This window comes from Mus pahari, chromosome 23, assembly GCF_900095145.1.
Source record: "Mus pahari chromosome 23, PAHARI_EIJ_v1.1, whole genome shotgun sequence".
Taxonomy (NCBI): Eukaryota; Metazoa; Chordata; class Mammalia; order Rodentia; family Muridae; genus Mus; species Mus pahari.
Genome location: NC_034612.1, coordinates 40,525,096 through 40,544,215, shown reverse-complemented (window position 1 = coordinate 40,544,215; position 19,120 = coordinate 40,525,096). Strand labels below are relative to the sequence as shown.

The 19,120-nt window shown below is 44.7% G+C and overlaps 1 protein-coding gene across 10 annotated transcripts in view; it reads right to left on the bottom strand.

The window, feature by feature from the left end:
- Nucleotides 1-19,120, bottom strand: part of Fry (FRY microtubule binding protein) — a 398,256-nt gene that overhangs the window by 112,587 nt on the left and 266,549 nt on the right. For all 10 annotated transcript variants that reach the window (XM_029533782.1, XM_029533775.1, XM_029533774.1 and 7 more), the window contains exons 14-19: nt 17,282-17,368; nt 11,418-11,589; nt 9,006-9,138; nt 8,274-8,381; nt 3,394-3,652; nt 1,595-1,777 (exon numbers count right to left, since the gene is read on the bottom strand). In XM_029533782.1, the coding sequence (XP_029389642.1) occupies nt 1,595-1,777; nt 3,394-3,652; nt 8,274-8,381; nt 9,006-9,138; nt 11,418-11,589; nt 17,282-17,368 (942 nt within the window). The remainder of the gene's footprint in view (nt 1-1,594; nt 1,778-3,393; nt 3,653-8,273; nt 8,382-9,005; nt 9,139-11,417; nt 11,590-17,281; nt 17,369-19,120) is intronic.

Below are 19,120 nucleotides of genomic sequence, written 5' to 3'. Positions count from 1 at the left end.
ATAAGCTAAGGGGCAGGAGCACTGCCTGCAGGAACACACCTCGCTGAGACACTAAAATGATCATATTTGAGGTCACTGGCTCACCGGGATAACTGACAACGTGGCCTGTGATTGAATTTTAGTTCCAAAGAAAATACACCATAGACAAACCCCGTACCCCGCGCTTCCCATGTGTGGTGCAACCTTGCCTCTTATCTCGGGAGGACACATTTTCTCCTACCACCATCAAAATCAAGGGGCTTGTTTTGGCGCTGTGATGTTTTAAAGAAGATGTATTACTTTTCCTAGCTTATTCTCTACATGTAGCAGCTTCTTAATTAGATGCATGTCGGATGCTGAGAAGAATGGCCCGAAACCAAATTAATCTTAAAATTCTTGGTAAAGTAGGGTCATTTAGGAAATTAGAAGTGGTCTTTTCTGTCACTGTCAGAATACAGGATTTGCCTCTACTAGATGAAGGAGGTCACTGTGCCCATAAATCTCAACAATATGGTTACATAGTGACAATACCAGCTGATAGTCCAGTGTGGCTGGGGAAGTCCCACAAGGCCCCACCCCTGGCGGAGGGCTACGGGCAGTTAATGGCTGTTGATAATTAGTCTTCTCCATACACACGTCTTCCATTGGTTATCTGATCCTAAGTGGTCAGCCCTAAGCAAGCGTGTATATAAGCAATCCTAAATGGACTCGGCAGGCTGGACTTTCACACACACACTATATTGTGTGTGTATGTGTATACACACACATATGTATGTGTATGTGTGTATTTAAAAAGAGGAGATAGTGAAATTGGGGGGATATGGATTGGAGCCTAGATAGTGTTATATGGAAATACAGTATGAAATTTGGAAATAAAGTTAAAAAAAAAAAAAACAAGCAGCAGAAAGGACCAGGTTCAGTTCCCAGCACCCACACAGCAGCTCATAACTGCCTGCAATTCCAGTGCCCGCAGATTTAACAACATCTTCTGGCTCGCAAGGACCCTGCATGCACATGGTATGCGTGTTTGGGTGGAAAATACTCGTGCACATAAAATAACAAGAAATGCAATCTTAAAAGGTGATTTACGTAAGATTTTAAAAAGAATTCTGGGGGCTGGTGAGGTGGCTCAGCAGTTAAGAGCACTGACTGCTCTTCTGAAAAGTCCTGAGTTCAAATCCCAGCAACCACACGGTGGCTCACCATTCATAATGAGATCTGATGCCCTCTTCTGGAGTTTCTGACGACAGCTACAGTGTACTTACATACAATAATAAATAAATAAATCAAAAAAAAAAATAAAATAAAGAATTCTGTTGTAGCCTGGGAATGCATGTCTTTAATCCCGGAATTTAGGAAGCTGAGTCAGACAGAACTCTGTGAGTTCAAGGCCCGCTGGGTCAACAGAGCTCCAGACCCTGTCCTCAAAACAAAATAAAGCAAAATAGATAAACAAACCAAACGAAACAATAGCCACTACCTAATTAAAAACCCAACAATATATCAACAGTGACGTCCTTGCCCTACACATATTAGGTACCCCCAATAGTATTATGTTATTTCTAGTTTCTGATCCATAGCAGTTGGAGGGAGACTCCTTGAGAACACCCCGTACCTCGGGTTGACCCAGGGCCAGGAAGAGAGCACGGATCTCCTTGAGTATCAGCACCGACAGCTTGCGTGTGGCCACCTGGAAGCTGCAGAGCAGGACGAGAGCGAAGCCTTCCACAGCGTGGAGGACACTGCAGTGCGGGCCTCGCTCTGACTGCATCCGGTGGCTGGAGCCGTTGGGAATGAGCTGTCATGCAAGAAGAACATTCCAGGGTCAGCAAGATAACAAGGGAGAAATACAGGCTTTCTGCACATTTGGCTTGGTATATATAATTCAATAAATCGAAACAGCTTAGAGACAGAGTGTGTGAATCGATTACTATTCATGAGATCTCCGGATTCCCTTTCGGATTGATCAATGGGTGCTTTGTGATAAAGCCAGCCGTCTGTTACCTCTGATGGGAAATGACTGCTCAAGGGCTGTTTGTAGAGAGGAGACGAATCCTGCCTCTCTGTCCATACCATTTGGGATTATGCTATGGCTGAGATCAAAGTGGTCTAATTTATTTTCACTGAAGTTTCTACAGACAAAAGACACTATTAAGTTAGATTTTTTTCAAAATTCTTACTTTCTAATTGATACTAGTGTATGTATGTATGTATGTATGTAAGTACTATGAATGTATCTATATACACACATATTTGGTGGGACTGGTATATATGTGTGTTTGGTTTCAGACTCTGGGACAAGGGACTGAGGTGTATATTTTACATATCCAAGCAGACCTGGCCTCCAGGTTCTCCCAGCATCCCTCAGTCCCTACCTGGCACACCCTGCCCCCAGTCCTGAACCTTCCACCCAGAGGCTCCTCCCTATATGTAATTCAGACATTTTAGCCTTTCTCTCTCTCTCTCTCTCTCTCTCTCTCTCTCTCTCTCTCTCATCCTTTCTCTGGGAGCACACCCTTTTTTTTTTTTTCTCTTCCCTCCCCCCACCTCCCCATGGTGACTTCCCTGGCTTTGGTCCTTGGGGCCAGTGGACTCGCCCGAGAGCAGCTTCCTAACAAATCTGCATTTAATATAATCTAATCTGGCTTGAATTGGCTCATTCCACCGGCAGAGAAATAACCTATCAATGTGTACTGAGAATATTGAACCTAGGGCATCCCATATGTTAGGCAAATTCTCTACCCTCAGTGCCAGCTCAAGCCCAAAGCTGGAGTTTTTACCAAGAGAATTTTGTTTTTGTTTTTTGTTTTTGTTTTTTTTTTTTAAGGTGGGAGAGGTCACTGTTGTTTGTGTTTTTTTTTTTTTTTTTTTTTAAAAACAACTTTAAAAGGGCTTCTATTAGTTTTTAGTGACTCGCTTGGGCCTGCCTCTGTGTGTGTGCACACATAAGTGGAGTGAGAGGCCAGAAGAGGGCATCAAGCTCATGGAGCTGGAGTTACAGGCACAGTGAACTACCTGATGGGGACCTAACGTGGTTCCTTTGGGAGAGGAGCTCACACACTCAACTGCTGAGCTACCCCTCAGCCCCCTTTATCTGTATTTTTGGGGGGGCAGGGTATGTGTTTATGTATGTGTATATATGTTTTTATGTATGTGTGTGTATGTATGTGTGTATTTATGTATGTGTATGTTTTTGTGTATGTGTATGTATGTATATGTGTGTGTATATGTTTGTGTATGTGTGTATATGTGTTTATGTGTGTGTGTATATATGTGTGTGCATTTGTGTATGTGTATATGTGTGTATGTATGTGTGTATGTATGTATGTATGTGTGTATATGTTTATGTGTGTGTTTGTGTGTACATGAGTGTACATGAGTGTGTGTATTACATAAAAAGATGCACATAATCACCTCTGAGTTTCTGATCTTGTTGGCGTGTTCGTAGACTCTTCCCTGTGTCTGTATGACCAGTTTCCACTGGGTGAGCAACTGCAGAAGCAACTTTAGGGAGGAGTCCAGGAGGGTGTGATGCATGTCATTTACTTCCCTGAGCAGGAAGTTCGTGAAGCCGAACAGGACGTCTTCCCTCCAGTCGGAGAAGTCGACCAGTAGTCCCTGAAGAGAGTTCTGTGCGATGTGGCGCAGTTCGTCGTCCATATGAATAGAGAGCCTGGGAAAAGAAAGGCACGAGATCACTGACTTGGTTACATTTTCTTCAAGGTGGAAGAAAGGATATATGCCTTGCACTTGGAGAGTCCTCTTTGGTACCCGAAAGCCAAACCAGGCAGGCTCTAGCACTCAGACATGAATGCAGAACCGCTTAGGGATTGACCACGATGCTAAGACAATCTATCTCTACAGCCTCCAGGAAGCCTGCTGGGTAAGCCTTCACAGACTTGGCCATTAGTAACTGGCTGAACAATACATATCGAAGCAGACATAGTAGCTGGAAGGAGTCAGCCTCCTTCCACACTCCACTATCTGCCTGCAGTTTATGTGTCGCTGTATTTAGCTATAACCAGAAGTGTTAGCCTGCTGCGGCTACGTGGAAACAGGTCCTTGAAACCCTGACTGAGGGCTCAGCCAGTAAGGGATGGGAGCCTGAAGCAACGCTGGTCTTGCTTCTCCAGTTAGGAAGAACCCACATTTTCTGGTAAAATGCACGGTGAAGTAACTGGGAAGTGTGTAGTTCCCTCCCCTGGCTACACTGTAGATACTGTTATCAAGTTACCTTACCACCTCCTCACTGGACTTTGGGGTGCAGGGTGATGCACTTCCTGTTGGCAACTCAGTCCTACATTTCATGCGCGTGGCTCCCTACACCTTCATGCCCTGACCCTCTGGGGGGTGGGGTGGGGCATCCAAAGAGGCTCATTTTCTCAAGACCCAAAGGACCTAGGCTCCTTACCTCCCTCTGAGACACCCTCTGACTCCCCTTTGAAGTTTATAAAAAAAAAAAGCCTTTTCATGAGCTTCCGATAAAGCCTGGCCATTTTTCTTGAGCTTTCAAGAATATTTATTTGTCCTTTTCCCTTCTCAAAAACCGTGCTCCCGGCTTCGGGCTTTGTAAGAATGTACACAATAATAAACAGGATGCTATAAATAGCTCAGACATTCCAAGTATGTCTAACGATTCCCTCCCCGCATGTCTGGCACCACGGCCTGCAGACTCCGGCATCCTCGGATTAAGCTGTCAAGGTGGTTTCGGAGGTTAAAAGCCTTGCATGCAGACCCACAGCAAAGCAGCGCTAGACACGCTCCCAGAATCCTCCACGTTATCTACAAAGCCTGGCATTTCAAGAGCTTCAGGGCAGGCAATCAGCGGCTAGATCTCAGAGTAAAGCCAATGTCCCTCCCACCCTACACTGATAACTGGCTCTTTCCCACGGACCTTCCTCTGACTAACCAGGGTGTAGACTCCACAGTGCTATTTGGTCCTCAGAGACAGGTAGCACCCTTCCAAGGTTACCAAATTTTTACCAAGGGAGGAAGGTGTGCTGGGGGTGGGGGGTGGGGATGTTCAATAATTTGTCTAGATCACACAGGCAGTAAAATAGCAAGCCGAGAAACCAAGCTCAAACTTTCTAGAAAATTCCATCATCTTTCCCATACCACTTCCTGTCTCTCAGACAGTAGCACTGTGTCCTCTGGTGGTCACGGTCACATCCTGATCTCCCCATGCCCTGCTTCTCATTGCCAGCGTGTCTACTGCTTCCCACAGCAACCGGCTGGTGTGTCTCCTTTGTGTTTCAGGGCCATTCTGGAATTTGCCCAGAGATTTTCCCTTAGTCTCAGCCTCTGCTCTCATCCCAGGAGAGTGTTTGAGTGGCTGACCCTCAAGGGATTCCAAACTCTTGCTTGCTTCCACACCAGCATCTCCTGCAGATCAGTGTGTTTTGCTATTCGCCGTTTGTTCCTTCATGGGTCTCCTTGGAATCGGAAGCTCAGTTCAGGTCCATCCTCCCTCCCTGGCTCCCCACTTTACCTCAGCGTCCCTGATACGGCGGGGCCTTAAGGAAAACTGAGGCTGTTCCTTGTCTAAACCTTACACACGTTTGGAGGGTCTGGGGATTAAACCCGGAGCCTCAAGTCGCTGAGGCAAACTCTTCAGACTGTGTTCTGTCCCTAGCCCGTGTCCTTCCTTCCGTGTGCTCTGATCATGGAATAGAGGGAAGGATCCCTGGACTGAAGGTTGACGGTGAGAGCAGCAGGCAGGTAATGGCTAACCCCACGAAGGCTAACAAGTGACAAGTGAAGAGAGAAGGCTTGCTCAGGTGACACCAAGACTGGGGAGCACAGTTCCGAAGGTCACAGGTTGTCAGCCAGCCTTTGCAGTCAGAATCATCCCATGCCTGATGTGTGGGAAGAGGGCGGGGATGGTCTTAGGCAATAAATGTCACTGTGCAAAGGCCAGAGAGGGGGCTCCTGTCACAGGCTGCTTGTTTGAGACCATTTCAACAGATTCCCCTCTGGCTGTCTTGCGGTAGGAAGCTAAGAAAAGGATGCACGGTGCACAGCCTAGGCTGATCCCCTCGCTAGCCTGTGGGCCTTGACCCATCAGAAGCTAAATAAATAAACTGAAGCTTGCTGCCAGCGGACAGAGCCTCCTCAGGCTTCGGGGATCCCTAGGGGGTTAGGCACTAATATCTTTCTCTCTCTTCTCTGGGCTTTCCTTTTTTTGCCACTGCCATCAGATTAACATATCTAAAATGACATTTTAAAACTTACATTCATGGGGGATGAAGCATCTCAGTGGATACGAGTATTGGAATTTTTTTCAGAGAATCTGAGTTTGATTCTGAGCACCCACGTGATTGTATATGTGTGTATGTTTTGCCTACATGTATGATCATGTGCCATGTGAGTGCCTGGGGTGTTCAGATAAGGGTATCGGATCCCCTGGGATTGGAGTTACAGACGGCTGTGAGCTGTCATGTGGGTGCTGGGAACCGAACCGGAGTCCTCTATAAAATAGTAGTCTGGTCAATCTTCCAAAGCTAAATAAAATACTATTTAAAATTGCGTTTATGGTGTGTGCATGCATGTGTGTTTGTGTGGACACTGGTACGATATGGTGTGTATGCAGAGGTCAGAGGCTAAAGGTCAGGAGTCAGTTCTCTTCTTCCACCATGTGGATCCGGAGGATTGAACTTAGGTGGTCACGTACCTTTACCCCGTGAGCCATCGCACTACCCCCTAAAATGGCTCATTAATGGCATGTCCTGAAGCTAACACACACTCTCTCTCTGTGTCTCTCTCTCCTCTGTCTCTCTGTCTCTCTGTCTCTGTCTCTCTCTCCTGTCTCTGTCTCTCTCTCCTCTGTCTCTGTCTCTGTCTCTGTCTCTGTGTCTCTGTCTCTCTCTCTCTCTGCCTCTCTCTCCTCTGTCTCTGTCTCTCTCTCCTCTGTCTCTGTCTCTCTCTGTCTATCTCTCTCTCTCTGTGTCTCTCTGCCTCTGCCTCTGTCTGTCTCTGTCTGTCTCTGTCTGTCTGTCTGTCTGTCTGTCTCTCTCTCTCTCTCTCTCTCTCTCTCTCTCTGAGTGTCTCTCCATTCATTGTTGGCTTTGTTAACTCCTTGTTCTCAGTTCCCCGCCTGCCCCATGCTGACCTTCCCTTCCTTATGTCTCCCATCTCCCATGATTTTTGCCTTCTGCGTTTCTTTTTCTGAGTGTAAGTGAAAGACGAAGTGTTGTCAGTAGGAGTTTCAGATTACAGGAGATGAGGAAGCAGCTAAACTACAAGGAGAGACTTTCACTCGAAGCAAACCATCTTTGAGGTTACAGTTGGGCTGTGCAGTCACGCGGGTGATGGGAAAAATGCCAAATGGGATTTTGTTGGTAGCTCTCAGGAGTACTACAGGTAGATTTAAGATTGCTGTCTCTTTTGGCCTTATTAGAGAGTCTAGGGACCTCAAATGGAGGGTCAGACATGGGGTGAGCTCTCACAGCGAGGCCACACACTTCTCTTTACCTTTCTGAACTTGATCCTTCCTCTCCATCTCCAAATGTACCATTTATTTGCTGGCTTCCATGGTCCACAGCTGAGCCCTCCTCCCACCTAACTCAAGGGTCAGCTCTCGGCTGGTCATCTGTGCGGACGCATCCTGGGGTTGCTAGGAACCCCGTGGACTTCTGTATTTATTTTGCAGGGGTTTTTGTTGTGTTTTTGTTTGTTTGTTTGTTTTCAAGACAGGGTATCTCTGTATAGCCCTGGCATAATCATGCACGTGGAACTCACTTTGTAGACCAGGTTGACCTTGAACTCACAGAGATCTGCCTACCTCTGCCTCCCAAGTGCTGGGATTAAAGGTGAGTGCCACCACTGCCTGGTTCTTTTGTAACTATTGTAAACTGGATTTTAAACCCTTGAAGATGAAAAAAAAAAAAGATAACAAAGATCTTAGTTATAAGACAGGTCTATGATTCAGGCCTGTCATCCCAGTTACTCAGAAAGCTGAGGCAGGAGGGCCATACTTTGAGATCAGATGGGGACTTAGTGAGACCTTGTCTCAAAATGAGTAAAGAGAGGGCTCAGCATAAATCTTGGTGGCAGAGAATTTACCTGCCTAGAACAAGGGGGTTCCTGGGCTCAAGGCCCACAACTAAAAAACAAACAAACAAAAACTCCCCAAACCAAAAACCTAAGTTCCTTTTGCCTGTTCACACATAAGACTTAGAATAACACCTTATGAAGTAAATGTCCATCAGTAGAAAATAATCATTGCATTTCCCGAACCGTGACTAAAGATTAAAACTGATTTTGGTGGAGTAACATTTGAAATTGTTCCCACTCACCTGGCTAGCAAGTCAATAAGTTCGAGTTTGGACATCCCATCAGGCAACAGGCGAGGAATCGCGGCGACACAGGTCCTGAAGAGATCGATCTTGGGCTTTCTCTCGCCCCTAGAGTTTGAAGACAAAGTTTAAGCAAGTCAGAAGATTATGAGAAGCCATTTAGACTTATGTGTATATGCATTAGATGTATCTAGGTACAGGCCTTCTAAGTACAGACTGGTACTGGCCCCTAACATTAGCAAACATTCATCTCCTCAGAGCTTCATTGGTGCCAATGGACTTATAAAAGTCCAGATGCAGGGGCTAGAGAGACGGCGCAGATGTTTACAGCAGTGGGGGGCTCTCACAGAGGACCCAGGTTTGATTCCCAGCACCCACAGGGAGGCTCACAACCATCCGTAACACTAGCTCCAGGGGCTCTAATTCCCCTTCCTAATATTTACAGGGACAATTGTGCATGTGGTACACATGTATACATACAATTCCCACACAAAAGAAAATGAATAATTCTAGTTTTAAAAAGTCAAATAGTGGCATACACATTTAATCCTAGCATTCAGGAGGCAGAGGCAGGTGGATCTCTGTGTGTTTGAGGCCAGCCTGGTCTCCCCAAGAGGGGGAAAAAAAGTGGAGCTGCTTTTCAGTCAAATCTCATTAACACATGTGTTTAACCACCCTCGGAGACTCCGGCTGTGTCCCCCCAGTGCATCCTGCCTCCTTGGCTGCACTCACGTGATCATATCTTCCGGTTCTTTGTTTAGCATCTGGACATTGGTCAGCATCATGCACCGCCCCACTTCTTTATCAAGGTGTCTTAAGATGTTGCCCACGGCCTTGCGGACTTGAGAGTAATACAAGGACATTCCTGGAAAACATGTGTTAGCCATATTTTCAATGAAATACGTCAAAGAATCATAACCTGGTCTACATAGGGTCTACAATATTTCTCCTGCAGGCGGGTCCTCTGCGCCTGGGATTTCCGTGAGTGCAGAGCTGGGGGTGGTTCCAGCTCTGTTTGCCTGGCTCCTAGTGCACCGCCCCACACTTAGGAGACATTTGCCAAATAATCATTGGGACTTAAGAAGAGCTGTAAGACTTCTGAAATGGTTTGATTGGTTTTTTTATTTGTTTGTTTTGTTTTTAAAGATTTATTTATGATTATATCTAAGTACACTGTAGCTATCTTCAGACACACCAGAAGAGGGCGTTGGATCTCATTACGGATGGTTGTGAGCCACCATGTGGTTGCTGGGATTTGAACTCAGGACCTTCGGAAGAGCAGTCTTAACTGCCGAGCCATCTCTCCAGCCCTTGATTAGTTTTTATTTTATGTATGTGAGTACTTTGTGTATATATGGTGCACCACATGTGTGCAATACCCACGGAGGCCAGAAGAGGGCGCTGTGTCCTGTGGGCTATATTTACAGACAGTTGTGAGCTGCCATTGTGGGTGCTGGGAAACCACTCTGGGTCCTCTGCGAGAGCAATCAATGCTCTTAACCCTGAGGCAACTCTCCTGTTCTCTATTTCATAAAAGTTAAGTAGTTAATTTTGTATTAGAAACGTTATGTTTCAGATGAACATGAAAGCCTACCAGCATTAGCAATTATATGATAAATGATAATTCTTAGTTGGGGCTAAGAGCTAAATAACTGTATATTGTTCTCTGAAATGCATGTGCAGAGTTTTAGCAAAATAAACAACTGACTTCACTTATAAACTGTAAAATGCTGGAAATGTACTGCTCTCATTGCATGTGATGTAAGTGTCCTTACAGTTAGAAGACAGCAACACACACACTCACACATACGCACAAATATGTACACTCACACACTCAGTCACAAATACACACTCACACACACTCACAAATACACACTCACACACATTCACACATACACTTACACACTCACATACATTCACACACTCACACATACATACACACTCACGTTCACACACACATACACACACATTCACACATTCAAATATACACACACATACACACTCACATATACACATATACTCACACAAATATACATACACACACACTCACAATACACTCACACATTCACAGTCACACATATACACACACATGATCACAAATACATTCACACAGTCATACATATACACACATGCTCACACACACTCACATTCACACACACTCACACTCACACACTCAGTCACAAAAACACACACTCACAAATTCACACCCTCACATACATACTCACACTCACACACTCACATACACACACTCATATTCACACATACACACACATACAAACGCTCACACACACTTCCATATACACACACTCACACACACTTCCATATACACACACTCACACACACTTCCATATACACACACTCATACACACATTCACACACACTCATATACACTCACACACACATTTACACACAGTCACACTCATTCATACATACTCACACACACTCACATACATAATCACATACACACAAATCAAACAAGAATTGGTACATATAATACTTTAGCAAAATAAGTACCAAGAGTCATGTCTTACACATGAAAAGTCTTGAACTCTTAAGCCTAAGGAGACCAATGTTAAAATGAAGAGTTCTGCATGTGTTTCTCTCATATCTCTGGAATTTAGGAACTGTTTATAATAGTTTCTAAATTTGAGTACTTAAAAGGGAACAAACAAGCATTAAAAAAAAAAAAATCACCTCTTTGGACTCAGGAAGATATATCAGAGAGAGAAAAATTCTCCTGCAGTGTTTGTCGGACTTGGCATGCTTACAAAAGAAGGGAAGGAATTTTCTTTGAAATATGAATTAATGAAAAATTATAAATAAGATTATTTGCCAAAACACACAGATATTGTGGAAACTTACTGTACAATGTAGATAACCAATAATGAATATTAGATGTTTACCTGAACCCAGATGAAAGCCAACATGTAAATGGCAAAATATTTATCTGGAAGTCCTAAAGAGTTTGAAGGCTCCAAGACTGGAACGCACTGGGAATCAGTCAACAGCGGTGCAGCAATGTCTCACCGCTCATTTTTTTCTTTTTCTTTGTTTCTTTCTCTCTCTCTCTCTTTCTTTCATTCTTTTGAATGCATCCCACTTACAGTAAGGATCTGCTAATGATTTTCAGGGGTTTGTACCCACCTATCATTTTGGCTTCCTCCTCAGTGAGTGTCTTACTCAAGTATGTCTTCTTCACTCTCAGGGTGTTCCCTGAGGGGAGAACAGCGCCCGTCACCGGCATGGGCGGCTCGCCATCCTTTTGTTGTAAGCTATCAGCAATCACCAGGAACGCCCGCAAACCGATGTTCATTCTCTGGAAGAGATGCAAGGAAAGGCTCAGTCACATAGAAGAATCCCTCAGGGTTCATCTCGAGGATAAACAGGCAGGGATGCGTGCTTGCATGCATGTNTGTGTATGTGTGTGTGTGTGTGCATGCATGCGCATGCCTGTGTGTGTACATGTGTGCATGTGCATGCGTGTGCATGTGTGTGCATGCATGTGCGTGTGTGTATGTGTGTGTGTATGTGTATATGTGTGTGCATGCATGTGCGTGCCTGTGTGTGCACACATGTGTGTGCATGTGTGTGTGCGTGCCTGTGCATGCGTGTGCATGTGTGTGTGCATGTGCATGTGTGTGTGCGTGCATGTGCATGTGTGTGTGCGTGCATGTGCATGCGTGTGCATGTGTGTGTGCATGTGCATGTGTGTGTGCGTGCATGTGCGTGTGTGTATGCGTGTGTGTGAGCGTGTGTGTAGAAGGGAATACCAAAGAGATCGGTAGTCACTCTTCGAGCTGCTGTGCGTAAGGTAAACTGAGTCACCCAGCAGACCCAAATGCTTCTCGTAAAAAGAGATACATCAGGTTTTAATTCAAAGACTGTGTGAAGCTACCAAGTTCCAAATATGAACCACAAATGAAATATCTATTACTTATTTATTTTGAAATAATAAATCACTGTGTGGCTCTGGCTGTCTTGGAATTCATTATGTAAGTCAGGCTGGCCTCAACTCCCAGCGATCAATTTGCCAAATATTAGATGGAGCTTGGGGAGTCTTATGGAAGAGTTGGGGAAAGGACTGAGAGACCTGAAGAGGACATGGACTCCACAGGAAGATCAACAGAATCAACTAACCTGGACCTTTGAGGGCTCCCAGAATCTGAACCACCAACCAGAGACTGAGCATGAGTTAGACCTAGCTCCCCCGCCCTTCACCGCACACATGCAGCAGATGTGCAGTTTGGTCTTCATGCAGGTCCCCCAACAACTGGTGTGGGAGTTGTCCTTGAATCTGTTGCCTGCCTGTGGATCCCATTCCCCTAACTGGGCTGCCTTGTCTGGCCTCAGTGGGAGAGGATNTGTCTAGTCCTGCAATGACTTCATGTGCTGGCGGGAAGGGGGAATAAATTTTAAAAACTGGATGTTCTCAAACCCATGAAAACACATGTCCCGGGAGGAGGCACGCCATTCCTAAGAGCATCAGCTATAGATTCAAATGGGGCTCAGCAAGGCCCTTGCTCTCTGAAGCACAGACTCGGGGATTGCAGGAAGATCATGATCTCTAGACCCCACCCGGCTACATCCCACTCTCCGTTCTACCTTACATTTCTCCAGGGACCAATGACACCAACCATCTTTTCCTAGGCTTACTGACAAAGAGGCAATTGCTTCTGCTCACTTTAAAAGTGTGAGGTTTATTTCCTTATTATTGATTATAAGAATTCTTTATATATGCTGGAAGGAAGTACTTTGTTGGAGGTTGTCAAAAATATTTTCTCCCATGCTATGACTCTCTTTTAAATGTCTTAGCAACATGCAAACTTTAAAGCATATATTCAATCTATTAACCTTCTGTGACTTAGGATTTTTGTGTTCTAGAAAGTTTTGCCCAGTCAAGGGTCATAAAGGTTTGTATGTTATTTGTTTTCTGGGAGACATACAGTGTTGCGCTTATATTGAGGCTGCATGACCCAGTTTGAGCTTGTTTTTGCTTACAGTAAAAGTTATGACCTGGAATTCATGATTTTGCAAGGTGGACATCCAATTGCTCAGTACCGAGAGCAAAGATTTCTATGTGATGGATACATTCCCGTTGTTAAAATCAACAAAGCATTCACTTGTGGGTCTATCTCTAGAGTCTCCATCCTCATGGGAATATCTTTATGCCCCCCCACCTGTATACTGATTTGGTGATCATATGATTTTATAGTCCAACTTTATTCTTCTATTTCTAAGCTGTGTTGGCTATTTTAGTACTTGGAAATTCCATATAAACATTTAAGACTAGCTCTTTGATTTCTAGTTTAAAAGAAGCTATAGAGACTCTGTCTGATTATTAAGATGATAATCTTATTAAGATAAATCTTATTAAGATGAAACATACAGGCTGGAGAGATGGCTCAGTGGTTAAAAGCACTCCTGCTCTTCCAGAGGTCTTGAGTTCAAATCCCAGCAACCACACGGTGGCTCACAGCCATGTATAATGTGATCTAATGCTCTCTTCTGGCATGCAGGTGTATATGAAGATAGGGCACTCACATACATTAAATAAACACATAGATCTTTTTTTAAAAGGATGATAACATTTAAGTCAGTTTGGGGACAACAGAACTCCGCAATAGCAAGTCTTCTGAGTGCTCACCTCTACTTAGTTGGGTCTTTGTCTTCTTTCACAATTTTTTAAATTTTGCAATAAAAAGCATGTTTTGCTTTATTGACAGGTATTTTGCTTTTCATCAATACTGGAAATTGTTTAATTTGATTATTCATTATTAGATTATACAAATATATTATTTATTTTGCATCCTGCAAACTTCCTAAAGTCATGTATCAGCTCTGAATCAACTGGTCTTGTCTTGCCTTTTTTCTTTCTTTCCTTTCCTTTTCCTTTTTAAAATAGTGATATCTTTGTGCTAACACTGTTTTCCGTGTTACAGGGACTCATGTTGCTGAGAATGGCCTTGAACTACCTATATAATCAGGGATAACCTGATCCTGATCCTCCTGTCTCTCAAATGCTGCAGGATTATAAGTGTGTCCTACCAAGCACGGACTTTTTTTTTGCAGTTTTCTACAATATTTGCTCATGGATAAAAACAGCTTTATCCTTTCATTTCCAATCTGTCAGCACACAGTGTTTTTTTCCTTTCTTGCCTCTAGCATTGAGTAGGACCTCTAATTCTATGTTCTTTTAGATCAGGGCAAAAGAGAGAGAAACTGACGGCCTAGAAGTTCATGTCACAGATACGTCACATCTCATAATGATGGACATGTATACAGTACATATTCCAGGTCCCAACTCAGTAAGACAATTATCAAGACACTCCCCAACTGTTGAGTTTATGCTCAACACATTTGGTATTAGGATAACCCTTTAGGTCTCTGAGCCTTGCTACACAAACTATTCTAAAATATTATTTAAGAACCATTATGGAGTCAGGGATAATGACGTTAGCCTACAGTCTCTGCACTTCAGAGGCTGGGACAGGTCATGTTCAGCAATATAGCAAGTTCAAGACCAGTGCGAGACCCTATGGAATCACACAGTCCACAGACAAGTGAGCCCCAATAGGTCAATCTCTAAGAAACTGTACCCAATAGCAGCATTTTCCACCACTGTTAGTAAACACTAACTTCAGTTTGCTGACCAATGAATGCTTGTGTCTGAATGGGATCTGTATAGGGAAGTGAGAAACACAGTTATATCCTGAGTGAATGTGTGTGTGTGTGTGTGTGTGTGTGTGCACATCTCAAAGACCCTGGAGTCTCAGACCCATGGAGGAATGCAAAGATGGAATGCAAAGCCTTTCCCCTGGAGTGAGGATCAGAGGGAAATGGCAAAGACTTCCTCAGTGGGCCAAGTGTGAATACTGCCAGTGTGCACAGAACATGTCTGCTATATATAGTTTTCTCCCCATTGGATGTTAATGGCCTGAAGACTGCTCCCCTACTGAGAGCTAACCCCCCTTGCTCCAGCTACCTCCTTGTTTATCTGTAAGTAATAACCCTGCTTCCTTTCTCCAGCTGTATGCTATAACCCTGCCTCGCTGTTGAGCTCTGTGATAAACATGCTGAGCTCCCAGAATGCTGTGGCTTCTTCAGTTGAGAGCCCAGACCACCCAGATCCCAGATTGCTATCCTGGATTCCTCTGTGTCTGTCTTTTCTTCATTACCTCTCTGCCCCAGTCAAGCCTGGAGCCAAGCTGGCTGTGTGATGTGATCTGATGGCTTCTAACTGTCATCAGCTGCTAATAGGCAAATGCTTCTATTCCCCGACAAGAGGAAGAGACATGGAAGGGCGCTGGCAAGCTGATCCAGTGGGCAAAGACGCTTACCACCAAACATGTTAAGTTTGAGCTTCGTGACCCACGTGGTAGAAGGAGAGAACTGACTTCCCAAGTTGTCCTTTGACCTCCACACTCCACCACGATGCAAGCATGTGCGCATGGACACCCAATGAATAAATTACACTAAGGTGACATTAATAAAGATAAAGAGATGTAAAAGGCCCAAATCTCTTTTCTCCCTTTAAACCACAATTTCAGCCGCTCTTCACAGATGGGTCAGCCAACAAGCCATTGACTGGGTGAAGAGATCATAGACAGACCCAAGGACAAACGTGACAGGTGGTGGTGGCCGTGAGCGCTCTGCTTGTTTGGGACGGGTCTTGCTATGCAGGCTAGTCTGAGCTTAGACTACCATCCTTCTGGTGAGCAGTCTTCAGGCCCAGTTTGATCTCCTGTTCTAACTTCCCTCAGTGATGGATTATGATGTGGATGTGTAAGCCAAATAAACCCTTTCTTCCCCAACTTGCTTTTGGTCATGATGCTCCGTCACAGCAATAGTAACCCTGACCGGGACAACAATAATTCGGAGTATTACTGAGTAACCCAGTAATTCTGAGAATTATTAAAATAGTAGATGTATGACTACTGAGAAATGAAAAAGATGTTGAGAATGTCGCCGGCAAGAGAAGTCTGTCACTGTCCAGTTCGGGGCCTCCATGTGGCCCTGGATTTGACCTCCTCCTGACCTGCTGACTGTGACAGCAACCACTCCAGAGGCCTTCGAGGTCATCAGCCACCAGACAAGGCAGGGTATGGTGGGAAGGGGCAGGGAATGCAGGGATGGTTTGGGGCAGCTAACAAGCTATGCTGGGCCTCTGCCCTTGGGGCCGACTTCCGTAATGATGGAATGAAGGAACCAGGATATTACAGATGACAGAGATAAGTCGTGTTCAGGGACATGTTCTCTGGCACGGGATTTTTTTTCTTCTCCCTTGCTTCATTTTCTTTATCCTTTCCCCTTCATGCCCTTTTTAGCCTGCAATGCTTTAGTTCAGACCCATTCTTCTGTGAAAGTACTCTGTCCATTTTACCAATGGAATAGCTGAGAGTCAGAAGTAAATGGCACACACCTAGAAAAGGCAGTGGTGCCCCACTACAAGCATCAGACCTGGTTTCCAGGCTTCGCGCCCGGCATTCTTTCAAAGCATTGTCCAGAATAAGGGCTGCAGAGAGGCAGCCGGGCTGGCTGGCGGGGACCTATTATTGGCTGACGGTGGTTTCTTTTTAAGTGTAAGACTGGATTGCCACTCATTTGCAGAGCCAAGGATTCCCTGACGGTAGGGAGCTGGGATGTAGTCACTGAAGCATGTTCTGTTCCCTAATTCCGATGTGTTGAAGCAACCTCGCCACTACCACATTTACTCACCTGTTTCAACACAGTCTTTGAAGTGAGAATGATTCCATTTTAAAAGGAGAGAGGCCCCGTAACACAGGGGTACTGGGCCAACCTCAATCAGCTCACCTCAAATTTTACCTCTGAAAAACACCCTCAAATCTGGCTGAGCAGGAACAAACAGAAAAATCTTGAGAGGCGTTCCCCGCCCCCCCATTGGAGTCCCGCCCCACTGGAGCCCCGCCCCATTGGAGCCCCGCCCCATTGGGAGCGGAGACTTTCAGAGCAAAGGTATGTGCTCTGTTCCCATGGAGAGTTATTCATACCTCGGGGTTGAGACTGAAAGCTTTGGCTGGCTTTCCCACACAGAGAAAGTCAAAAATAATTTCCTTCATTGCAAAGTCCAGACGTTCCTGGAGAGGGATGGGGGTGGGGGAGGAAAATAAAATAAAAACACGGAATGCCAAGAATAACAAAGAATGCAAATTATCACCATATACAGCAAACAGGTGGCTTCTGGAAGGGCTACTGCCTAGTTATGGGTCACGGAGAGCCCCCAAGGAAGATCAGGGCCATCAGAACTGTCTAGGGAGCCACCATGATGCAGCGACACACAGAATTGAGCACAGTGAAGCTGGAGGTACAGATACCAAATCGACAGGACACCTGGGCATCTGAACTGGAAACAGCCTAGGTTCTTCCTGCTTGTATGACAAATGTTGATAGTTTTTTGAAACTCAGCTGAGAAATATATTCTTAATGGCTGTACTGGCTGATTTTGTGTGTCCAAGGCTGGAGTTATCACAGAGAAAGGAGCCTCCCTTGAGGAAATGCCTCCATGAGATCCAGCTGTGGGGCATTTTCTCAATCAGTGATCAAGGCGGGAGGCCCCCTTGTGGGTGGTGCCATCTCTGGGCTGATAGTTCTGGGTTCTATAACAGAGCAGGCTGAGCAAGCCAGGGGAAGCAGGCCAGTAAGTAACATCCCTCCATGGCCTCTGCATCAGCTCCTGCTTCCTGACTTGCTTGAGTTCCAGTCCTGACTTCCTTTGGTGATGAACAGCAATGTGGAAGTGTAAGCTGAATAAACCCTTTCCTAAACCCCAACTTACTTCTTGGTCCTAGTGTTTGTGCAGAGATAGAAACCCTGACTAAGACAGTGGCATCACTACAAAATGACTGTTTTCCTCTATCCTTTAACACTGAAAACATCCTCTGGCTTCTTTATAAAAAGCAAACTCAAGGGGGAAGAAGAATTAACTTAAGATAGAGCATTTGAGGTGGGGCCTGGTCATACACATTACTGACTGCTATTATATTACACGGTCATTTCATACACAATATTCCACAATAGTCAAAGCACATATACCTCGAGGCTACACTTAGAAAATTCATATGAAATTTCCCACTGGCAGAGTGAGGAGTGCACTTTCTCTAGGGATACATAGTAAAGAGTCCTCTCATTGGTCACAATAGAGAGATGCTACTTCCTAAACAGTCTCTGCTCTGAACCACTTATCTGTGTATTAATATCAACTGCACTTCGGCAGCATTTGCATGCCTATAACTTCCTTCAGCCATATACTATTCTGAGGCACAAATGGGCAAACATTTCTACCCTTGCTTTACAGATAAAGAAACTGAGACAGAAGATATTTTCTAGTTGGAGGTGGAGGGTTTGCTTTGTGACAGAGGCCAGGCAAGTGCAGGAGACTCCCAGTGCCTCTGTAAGTCACTGAGGTCAACGTGGGGGTAAAAAAAAATTTACTCATCAAGTATTTGAAAAAGAAAAAGATAGCTCCGTATGGTGGTGTGTACCTCTGAGCCCAGCACGTGGGAGGCAGGGATAGGTGGGTTAAAGTCAGTCTGATGTACAGAGCTAGTTATAGGCCAGCCAGGGTTAAATAATGAGACATTGTTTCAAATCAGTAAATAAGTAAACACACACACACCAGTAAATAAATGAAACAGTAGCCTTGGGGACGCCTGGTATGAGCAGGGGTCTTGGGTTCAGTCCACCAACCCCTCCCCCACGCAAATGATCTAAGTAAAAAATCTTAAGTTTGAATAATAGATCACAGCCAAGCCAGCTTTAATATTACTTGAATCTGTTTCAAAGTAAATTAAGTATGTGTAAAGTGCTTAGAATAGTTTTTTTTTTTTTTT